The 11,927-nt window shown below is 35.1% G+C and overlaps 1 protein-coding gene across 1 annotated transcript; it reads right to left on the reverse strand.

Annotated features, from left to right (window-relative positions):
* Nucleotides 1-1,226: 1,226 nt before the first annotated feature.
* Nucleotides 1,227-7,551, reverse strand: LOC115925236 (fibrillin-2-like). The gene is made up of 7 exons (XM_030988850.1): nt 7,401-7,551; nt 5,135-5,266; nt 4,131-4,262; nt 3,773-3,904; nt 2,867-2,998; nt 1,646-1,714; nt 1,227-1,348 (listed from the first exon to the last, which is right to left on the reverse strand). The coding sequence occupies exons 1-7, from the start codon at nt 7,549-7,551 to the stop codon at nt 1,227-1,229; spliced, it is 870 nt and encodes a 289-aa protein (XP_030844710.1).
* Between the last annotated feature and the right edge of the window lie 4,376 nt (nt 7,552-11,927).

An 11,927-nucleotide genomic window follows, 5' to 3' on the forward strand; every position in this document is an offset into this window, starting at 1 on the left:
ACTCTATTGATGTTCCAGTTTAATTGTAATAACAGAGACATGGAGAAACTATGCCGAATTATGCTTCTTGGTCAGAAGTCATATATGTAAATACACCCATGGTTACAAATATTGAAAATTAAATATCATGGAATAATAGTAATATCACTTTTGATATCCAGGTATTGTATTTCAAGTTATTCGAAAAACCTGGGATTTTTAAAGTAAAACATATTTTTAGTCAAGGACATTGGAATAATGTGGATTTCATGTGTCAAATATATAAGTTTCCAAAACTGTTGGTGTCTTTCAAATTTTCGAATGTAAAGAAAGCCTTTCCAAAATTATGGGGTGATTGAAAGAGTAAATAAGTATATTAGACAAAAGGTTGGTGTTTTATATAGATTAAGACAGTTTGTACCTAGAAATATTTTATTGTTATTGTATATAACATTAATTCAACCACATATGAAATTGAGGTTTGGGGAAACAATTATGAAATTAATGTGAAATGTTGATTCTTAAGGTAAAAGATGGCACTCAGAGCTTTCTTTCGGGCACATTCAAAACCAATATCCCAGGATTTAAAATTATTGAATGTGTATCAACTACATAAACTATCTATTTGTGTTTTTAGGCATCAATTATTGATAATAGATTGCCACCGTCCCTTATTCAGTACTGCTCTTTCGTAGAGCACATATATGAGAAAAGACAAAGAGAAAATAAAAAGCTCAGTAAGCCTAAAGTAAGGACAACGCAAGGTACTTTTTATGTGTCATACATAGGCGTATGCTTCTGGAATAATGCAAACTTCAATTACTTGTTTTCGTAGTACTCTTACTGCACAAATGTTAATAGAATAAATATGTTCACCTTCTAACCAAGCTTCCTGCCTTTTATTAGACAATAAACATGCACTTTATATTTGTAGACAGTTATGATACTTTACTGTATTATCTGATACGGAATGTCTATTTGAACACGTTAAGGCTTTGTACTAAACACACAAACATGTATTATGTTAGATACATAGAATAGTATGTAGCTTAAGTTGTTCCTATATTCAATAATTCATATTATATAAAAACATTGTTAAATGTTCAGATACTGTACGGTACGCGACATGATAAGCATTGTATGTTATTTTCTGGTCCCTATTTTTCATTCGAGATAATTGCTAAACATACATTTATTATTGATATTATTGTTATATTACTCTATTTGAACGTTTGGATAATAAAACCTCAACTCAACTCACTTAATACATAACCAGCAGCACAGGAGCAACTAAATGTACCAGGCATGTTCGTACACACTTCATTACTTGTATCACACGAGTCTGAATGAACATCACATTCATCGACATCTGTATGAGAGGGGAATTGAAAACAATAAAAACAAATTTTAACCAAAAATAATATGGAAGAATATGGTGCACACACAATTAAACATATGTTTATAAAATTATGTAAATATCATCTATCTCAAAGATCTTGTGAAAGCTTGTTAAGATCTTTGTATTCATGTTTTTCTCTTAACCTTCATAATGTTATGGCGTATTCCATATCAAGACAAAATAATCTAAATATGAGTATCTTACCATTGCAAGTTCTTCCATCCAGGTATAACTCATAACCAGCTGTACAGGAACAATTGAATGTACCAAGCATGTTTGTACAAACTCCATTAGTCGCATCACACGAGTCTGAATGAACAGCACACTCATCCACATCTGTATGAGAGGGGAATTGAAAACAATTAAAAACAAATTTTAACTGAAAAAAAGTATTGAAGAATATGGTGCATCAAACAATTCATTCTGTGCAGGTCCTACTGTATGCTGCCTTAGGTAGCATGAACTTAAGTGATAACATCTTAGTGACGATGTCAATTTTATAAATAGATTCGAATATGAGGATTAGATGATTCCTTTCTTGTAGCCAAACTACAGTGTGTGTGTTAGGTATCTATGAATATTTAAAAACAATAATTATGTCAATATCATCATACCACAGAGACCTCATGAATTCTTTTTAAGGTTTTTTATTCATGTATTTTCTATTAAATTACATTCAAAATGTTATGCTGTAGTCTTTATCTTGACAAATATCTGAATATGAGTATCTTACCATTGCAAGATTTTCCATCCATGTCTAGCTCATAACCAGCAGTACAGGAACAATTGAATGTCAATTTCAATTTCAATTTCAATTTATTTGCTCATAAAAATCCAGAAAACACATGCAAACATTCATAAATCAACATGATACAAAGGATAAAATTCACAAGAAAAATTAATAACAAAGTATACATTTGGATTAAGTATGAGAGGGACAGCAAGAAAGGAACAAGCCTTGTGATTAGCTGACCCTGTAACATAATACATTAAGGACGCTACAAAAAATAACAAATCACATACAACATAAAGGGGGGGGGGTATACCTATACATTTAAACAAACAAACTTGGTGAATACCTGTCTAAAATAAAGTGCCTAGATTTTGACTTAAAAACATTTAACGAAACTGCTTGTTTAATATCTGAATGTACCAGGAATGTTCGTACAAACTCCATTAGTCGTATCACACGATTCTGAATGAACAACACACTCATCGACATCTGTATTAGAGGGGAATTGAGAGAAGGAAAAAAAATCATACAAACGTACACAAACATAATTAAACATATATATATTTATACAACCATGTTAATGTCATCATACCTCATAGAACTTGTGAATGTTTTTCAAGATTTGTTGTTCATGTTATTTCTCTTAAATACCCTTCATAATCTTTCTAAGATTGTGATATTCATGTATTTTCTATTTCATGATGTAATGCTGTAGTCTATAACAAGACAAAATAATGTAAATATGATTATCTTACCATTGCAAGTCCTTCCATCCAGGTCTAAGTCATAACCAGCAGTACAGGAACAATTGAATGTACCAGGCGTATTCGTACAAACTCCATTAGTCGTATCACACGAGTCTGAATGAGCATCACACTCATCGACATCTGTATGAGAGGGGAATTGAAAACAATAAAAACAAATTTTAAACGAAAATGAGGTTGAAGAAAATGGTGCATAACAGAATTCATTCCGTGCAGATCCTACTGTATACTGCCTTAGGTAGCATCAAATTAAGTGATAACATTTTAGTGACGATGTCAAGTTTATTGTAACCACCACCAGTGAATTACCCCCTAGAATAACTACCCCATAGGACAACTACCCCCAGACAACTACCCCCTAGGATAGTTGAACGGGGGGGGGGGGTAGTTGTCCTAGAGGATGGTTGTCGTAGGGGGTAGTTGTCCCAAGAGGTAGTTGTCCGGGGTAGTTGTCATAGGGGGTAGTTGTGTGGGAGATAGTTGTCCGGGGGTAGATGTCTCGTGGGTAGTCGTCCTAGGGAGTAGTTGTCCTAGGGGGGTATTTGACTGAGGGTGGTTATCGTGGGGGGGGGGGGTGGATGTCCAGGGGGTAGGTGTCCTAGAACCCAAGTTTATAAGTGGATTCGAATATGAGGATTAGATGATTCGTTTCTTGGAGCCCAACTATGACAGTGTGTGTATTATGTATCTATGAATATTTTTGGCCTAGATTACCCATTAGGGTTAAGATATTAAATATCCTTAAAAACAATAATTATGTCAATGGCATCAAACCACAGAGACCTCGTAAGTGCTTTCTTAGGTTTTTTGCGATTCATGCAATTTCTCTTAAATTACATTCATAATGTTTAGCCGTAGTCTATATCTTGACAAATAATCCGAATATGAGTATCTTACCATTGCAAGATCTTCCATCCACGGCTAGCTCATAACCAGCAGTACAGGAACAATTGAATGTACCAGGAATGTTCGTACAAACTCCATTAGTCGTATCACACGAGTCTGAATGAGCATCACACTCATCGACATCTGTATTAGAGGGGAATTGAGAGAAGGAAAAAAAATCATACAAATGTACACACACATAATCAAACATATATATATATTCATAAAACCATGTTAATGTCATCATACCTCATAGAACTTGTGAATGCTTTTAAAGATTTGTTGTTCATGTTATTTCTCTACGATTACGTTCATATTGTTATGCCGTATTCTATATCAAGACACAATAATGTAAATATGAGTATCTTACCATTGCAAGTCATTCCATCCATGTCTAAGTCATAACCAGCAGTACAGGAACAATTGAATGTACCAGGCATGTTTGTACAGACTCCATTGGTCGTATCACACGATTCTAAATGAACATCACACTCATCGACATCTGTATGAGAGGGGAATTGAGAGAAACAAAATCATACAAACGTACACACACACACTTAAACATACACTGTCGCTCATAAAGTTGGAATATTCTTGTTTTACCCCAATTTATGGAATTATTTTAAAAACAATTTAAAAATAATAGATCTAGATAATAATATACATTCTCCGATTTTATGGAATAATAATTTATTGCATTTTACCCCATTTCCCTACATAAAAAAAAATCCTATGTCTGCCCATGCCTTGAGCCATAATGCATGGTCGTCCAGAGGATTTTGTTATGTTGGGAACCGGGGTTAAATGCAATAAATTATTGAAAATTTATTGCATTTTCTGTTTTTTATTATATCTATGGATACTGCCCCCTAGCCCCCGCTGCGTACAGTCATGGTTCATTGACAAAGCAATGGCCTCGTAACTGTGAGGCCCCAGGATCAAAACCGTGTCGATGTGCTATATTAGTGCCCTTTTGTGGGGCATTAATCCTCATTACTGTCATTTAAGACTTAAGGGCGTAGATCCCCTAGTTGATAAACATAGTAGAATACACATGCTTTGGCAGTCACGCAAAACACACATTGTCAAATTATTATTCAATAAAATCTGAGAATGTATATTATAATCTAGATCTATTATTTTTAAATTATTTTTTTTAAAATTCCATGAATTGGGGTAAAACAAAAATATTCCAACTTTATGAGCGACAGTGTATATACGTTTATAAAAATCATATAAAATATCATCATACCACATAGACATTGTGAATGCTTTTAAAGATCTTTTTATTCATGTCTTTTCTCTTAAATCACCTTCATAATGCTATATCGTATTTTATATCAAGACAAAATAATCTAAACATGAGTATCTTACCATTGCAAGTTCTTCCATCCACGTCTAACTCATAACCAGCAGTACAGGAACAATTGAATGTGCCAGGCATGTTCGTACAAACTCCATGAGTCGTATCACACGAGTCTAAATGAACATCACACTCATCGACATCTGCATGAAAGGGGAATTGATTTTTTGTAAATACAACATACATACATACACACACGCACACCCACTTTAAAAAAAAAAACAATTTTGTTTTATTTCTCCAAATGTGCAATACAAACCATAACATACAATTGAATAAAATAAACGTGTTCAATATTGATGCTTTTACATAAACATAATTAAACACAAACTTATTTGCAGCAGGCCTATATATAACTTAGCAACACACGTACGCACACACGCACACACACACACACACGCATATGTATTGTTTGTTTAGTTTTAATATAAAGCGTGTGTGTGATAAATGAAAGCAATAAATTGGACATAAAGACACGCTAGAAAACGTATGGAAGCGTTGGGAATTTGAGTGGTGATAATAACTAATCATGGGCTAGAATGCATTCAATACCTTGGTTATGTCTTCTCATTTACATAAATACACTCAGAAAAAAGCGGACACTCTTTATTGTTTAATATTTTCATATAAACCGTCAATAAAATATAATAAAATAGGCCTTTATATGAAATTTGATACAAATTAATACTACACCAACCTCAATTAATATCAAGTTGTGAACTTTAATGTTTTGATTTGCTTATTCACTTAACCGTTAGCAAGTCCGATTGAGAAAATAGAAAATCCAGAAAGTAGCCATTCAAATGTAGATGAACATGTTCATCTGTGAGAAATTCCTGTTAAACAATTAAAAAAAAGACTGAGAAACAATGAGGTGGATTGAGCTCTGGATGGTTTTGAAAAGCACGCCCAAAGTGCCTCTCCTTTTCAGCCAAGATCGTGGACAAGCCATAGGATACGTCAAATGCTCATCAACAAATGTTTGGCCAAATGCCCCTTTAACAATTATCTCTCAGAGCCTCGTTTATTGATAAATTACTATGCTCACTCATACATGAATGGTATGATTCCGGTTGCATATCAATCAAAAAAAGATAATGTTATGTTTATTTTGATAACTGTATGACAAGTTTATATTAAATATCTATCTGAAGACCTTAACTATAAATAGGGTCCACTATTTTTTAATTTTCTTTTTGCTGTGTATATTTTAAAAAAAATGTCATGCTTACCAATCGCACACGTTGGACCGTAAAATCCTGTGGAACAGGTACAGGTAATGTCATCGAGTGTCTCCGTGCAGGTTCCTCCATTTTGACATGGATCAGAAAGACAGTCTGTTTGTGACAGATGGATGGTTGAGAGAGACACAGCGAGAATAATGGAAAGAGCGAGAGAGAGGGGGAAATAGAGAAACGGACAGAGAGAACGGGGGAGGAATATAGAAAAAGAGAGCAAGGAGGTGAGGTAGCGCAAGAAAGAGATTGGAATATTGAAAGAAGGAAAGAGATAGGATAATAACAAGACATAGACAAAATTAAAGAGAGAGAGAGAGAGAGAGAGAGAGAAGGGAGGGAGAGAGAGAGAGAGAGAGAGAGAGAAAGAGAGTGACGGAGGAGGCACATTGAGTAAGAAAATGAAAAGAAAACAAATCCCTAACATAAATATCGTTTGCAAACTCTAACAGAATCTATATTTATAAAGCAGAAACAAGTTTTGATGAATCTTACAAACCCTTTATAACTATTAAAGAGAGATCAACTATGTGATTTCTACTTTTCATACATGAGTATTTTTTACAGAACAAATTCATGATGGTTGGTAATCAGTTTTAAAGACTGCTTTTGTTACAACCATCTCGAAACCATGATGAATTTATCCGTAATCTTCTTTATCTTATTCCTTCCTTGGGTTTCCATTTAATCCTATTTATGATTGAGTACCCATTGCTAGTTTAAGGCTTCGTGCTGATATGAAACTGCAAAAACAGTGAAAGTACTTATGTACTGCACTTTAAAGTTATATATGTTATTTTAAAAAAAAGCTCAATAAACAGGCGTGGGACTGCTGTTACTCACAGTTGCCATTCATTAATGAACGAGCAAAAAATGAAAAATAAAAGACCCGGCGGTTTGTCATTTTAAAGGAATATATCCGAGTACCAACTACACCTGGGTATCTGGACCACCACACTATTAGAGCAGAGACGTAGACACAATGATTTAAAAGCAAAATTAACTTTGAAACCATTGTGTCGTAAGAGATTTAAAGGCTTACATGGCAGTTTGCAGACGAGACTATTTGCATTAATTCTCCTCATCTCTGGCCCCAAGACATCCTTGTTGGTTACTGATTTGGTTTTCAAGGCAACAATCTCTCCGTTTGGAAGTGTGATGGTGCCGCATCTCAGCTCAGTTAGAGTGACCATTTTTAAAACTGGAAATCGATGTATACACAATAGGTGGCAAAATTTAGAATTTATCAAAACATATCTTTGCAAACGGATGGCTGAATTGTGACAATGTTTTACATATATTAATTCTAAAAAATACAAGAAATACAGATATAAATACAATTCTAGCAAATTTAACCAATTCCTATGTGAATACATTTATGTAATTCAGTTTACTGAATAAAAAAAATAGTATGATTTGCGCAGATTAAACACATTATAACAATTGAAAAAATATTTTAAAGTTTAAGACGAGGAATATAATTTATTAACAAGGACACATATGAAATGAGTAAATGACCATCAAGCAATCCTTAAACCTCCTTTAAGGCCTTTGCGGAAAAAAAAACTGTGATGGATCAACTTAAGAGCAATGGCAATGCCCTATACTTTTGCCTTTTGATCATGCTGGGATCACGTAATAGCTCTTTCACGAATTTAAATAGGCGACGCACAAGGCTATTAGTAGAGCTGTGGTAATGAGATTGCATTGTGAAAGAAACTGTGTAGGATATCATAGTTGATGCATATGAGGTTTCGGAATATCAAAATTATAAGAAGCTGCATGTCACAGTCTTGCCAATGAAAAGTCACATGCACTGTGCACTGAGATGTGTATCCGGAACTACACAAACGTGTGCATGGAAGAGCAATCCTTTTCAGGGGACCTGGGGGGGGGGGGGGGGTGTTTCACAAAGATTTGAAGTCGAACTTAACTCTAAGTTGGACTTAAATATTATGGAGAGCCATTTGTAGCCTCATTTTGAAATATATTAAAAAGGAAAAAATCAAGTATTTAAGACTTTTTATGAATTCCAGATCAAGACCATGAAATCTCCTATGATGATAGAAAATATGAATGATTTAAATCAACATTTTCATATCAATTCCTTTGCGCTCCTTTCGGGAGATCAACCGACCCGCGCGCATTTTATATTACATGACATATGGTAAAATTCTCGACATCTTTTTACACTTTTCTTTACCATTAAAAATCGAAATTGAGAATAATATCCTCAATCGAGATATGAGAAGAAGGAAACATTTCCTTTACATTCCATGTAAAACCATGCCCTTACTTGAAAAAAAACCTCCGTCACTTTGACGTTGAACTTTACAATCCATTTAAAAAAAAAAACTCTCTCATACACAATGTCAATGGATCGGTCGCACTGTGCTCGATTGCCTTTCAATAAACCAATCTTTAACTTTGCAGCAACGCGTTTTGCGTCAAATTTGTAAATCCTCAATCACAGACAATGACATATGATACGTAAGCTTTTCATACATATAAATTTCATTTTGATTGATTCATTTTTAGCTCCGTCAATTTTCATGTCAAATCAGGCTTCATGTCCCATTTTAGAAGCCCGACCCAGGTTTTGTGCCAGCTAGCCCTGTATGCATGTACGTAATGCTATGCATACACATATAACTGAACATGCATACATGTACACACGCAGCGCAGCGCGTACGAGCGCACTGCACTACATTTCATTGGGTCAGTACCATTATGAAAATAGGGGAACAATGAGTGGGATGGGTTTAGTGCCGTCACAATAAACTTGCGCATTACACGCGTACGTATAATTAGAGCAATTTATGCACCCCCAAGAAATAATGAATACAGCCCGACCTCTCTACACACAGAACTGCACAGATACCGCACAGTCCGGTCAAGGCGGTACGCGTAGCGTTAAACTGCCAAATTTACAGAAATTGTGAGGAGCGCTTTTGCTATGAAAGGAATTGATATGATGCCTTTTAAAATAGCCTTTATAAAACATTTTCAAGGATGCTAATGGCTTTCCATAATTGTCAAGTCCAACTTAGAGATAAGTTTAACTTAGGATCTTTGTGAAACACCCCCAAAATTTTCTATGATACTTTTCCTCATTGACGTAAATAGAATGAAAAAGCTCACAAAAAATTGTTCACCTATCCCAGAACTCAACTTTGAAAGTCATTGCCGTTGTGTAACATGGGATTTGATGGGACTCCTCCCGCATGGAATCAATAATGAAAGCTAAGCTAAATCTAGCTTTAGAATATATGTATATGGGGGATAGCTTTGACGCGGGATAAGTGGTACACCCCCATGTAACTCAAAAAGTTATTCGCCTTTTAAACATATTTGAATCCTGCAAAAGGTCTTTATTGTTCATGTAAAAAATACATCTACAGCCATACCACGATTTTCCATATCGGTTTAACTATCACTTATCTTTTGCCGACCACCCCCTTGTTTTTCGGTGTTCACTGTCAAAGGTTTTACCAGTATACCACTTTGATTTGCTAAACACTCTGCCTGCAGTATAAAGGTCTGATATGACCCAAACTTTGCAATTAAAAAAAAATGAAAACTGAAGAGAAAAATATCTCAAGGCATTTTCTTGTTTTTTCCCCCTATTCGATGTAAACTGGGACACTTTGTCCCATATTACACCAGTTACAGTGTGTGTATATAAGGAATTGCAAGTTTAACCCTTACTGTACTGGGGGGGGGGGGGCTGGGAGGCTTCCCTCGACATTTTCGGAAATTGCGTCGCAACCGCTTGTCATTTTGAATTGTCGTTTCATGAATTTTTTCCTTAGTCTTACGCACATTTTGATACCATTTTCGTCGAAATCGGATATACCTGTAAGGTGTTACACAACAATTAGTATGGGCATGTCATCAAAAAGTTCTATAATTGCATACATTCATGTACAAGCAGAAATGTGAATAAAGGTTTAGATGTATTTCTTCCTAAGTGGGAGATGTGAATTGATATCAAATTACTTTTATATGTTACTCAAAGTAACTTGATGTATTCCAGAACTAAATAATACATTAGAAATAAAACAATAAATATAATAAGAAATAAAAAACAATAAAATACATGAATAAAATAAAATGATGAATTTCGAATGCGTAATTTACGTATTTATAATTTAGGCAAATTAACCTATGCATTTTCAAATATCATAACAATAATGAAACCTCATGAAGTTGAGATGAAGGAAACGTTTATTCAATACATTTACAAGATTCTTCACAAGAAACGAAATATCCACCGGCAAAATTTACACACTTTGGGACACACACACACACACACACACACATATCCTCTTACCCCCCCCCCCCCTCCCCCGCTTATTCAGTGGCTGGCTGAGTCGTTGCGATATTTTCGGCGTGATTTTCAAATTTTAAAACCCCCACCTCGAAAAAAATCCTGCGTACGCGCCTGTGTATATGATATTCAAAATAAAACAAACAGATCATTAATATATACTTACTCGAAAGCACGAAGCTGGTTCGAATAAGTTGTCTTCTAACAAATCCACTTTTCATCATCAATAATGCACAGCCTTATTATAAGCAAACAGCCTTATTATAAGCAACAGCAGATACACGATATGCTCGACTCTGCTTCAGATTTTGATAAGATAGAATGACGAATGACGGGCACGGAGCAGTGGGTGAATGTGATGCTTTACAATCATGCGCATTAAAGATGACATTTGACGGGAATAAAAATTCTGACTGAGAGAGGGAGACAGAGAGAGAGAGAGAGAGAGAGATAGAGAGAGAGAGAGTAAGAGAAAGAAAAAAACTAAATAAAGAGAGTGTGATAGAGAGAGAGAGGGAGATGGACAGAAAGAGAGAGAGAGAGAGAGAGAAGGCGATAATGAGTGTGAGAGAGATCCACATAAAGAGAGACAGAGAGAGTGAAAGAGAGAAAGAGAAAGTTAGTATATATATATATATATATATATATATATATGTGTGTGTGTGTGTGTGTGTGCGTAGTCGTGTGTGTGTGGGAAAGAGAGAGACACAGACAGAGACAAAGACATACACAGAAAGGGTAATGAACTTAGCGTCAACAAGCCATTTTCGTAATGTAACCAAATTTGATGCAAGCGTCTTTATAAAGTGCCTCGATGTAAGCTACTTCATTCGCCTGATAAGAATAATAGTATTTCAATAAACAATAATCCAAATTATGGCTTGCCCAACCTAGCAATTCCTAATATGCAGTTTTTCTAAACTCACCACGGTTTATTATCTTCATGATTCATATTGAAAATCATGACTATCACCTGGATCCAGATGTTATTTCATGTACCTCTGTACCGATAGCCTACATCGTTTCTGAACACACGCACTATGCCCTACACAACATTTTGCCCCCATCCCAAACTTTCGCCTGATTTTAATTGGAGAGGGGAGGGGAGGGGCATTTCAGAGAACGGAGGGGGTTGGGTGAACGTTCTGAACAACACCATGCACTATATACATGGTTAAGATTGCAATTCATGTATGTCACTTAAAATCAGGTCTTATTGTATGTATTATTTGACCGATA

The sequence above is a fragment of the Strongylocentrotus purpuratus genome, unplaced genomic scaffold (assembly GCF_000002235.5).
Source record: "Strongylocentrotus purpuratus isolate Spur 01 unplaced genomic scaffold, Spur_5.0 spur5_scaffold_18, whole genome shotgun sequence".
NCBI lineage: Eukaryota > Metazoa > Echinodermata > Echinoidea > Camarodonta > Strongylocentrotidae > Strongylocentrotus > Strongylocentrotus purpuratus.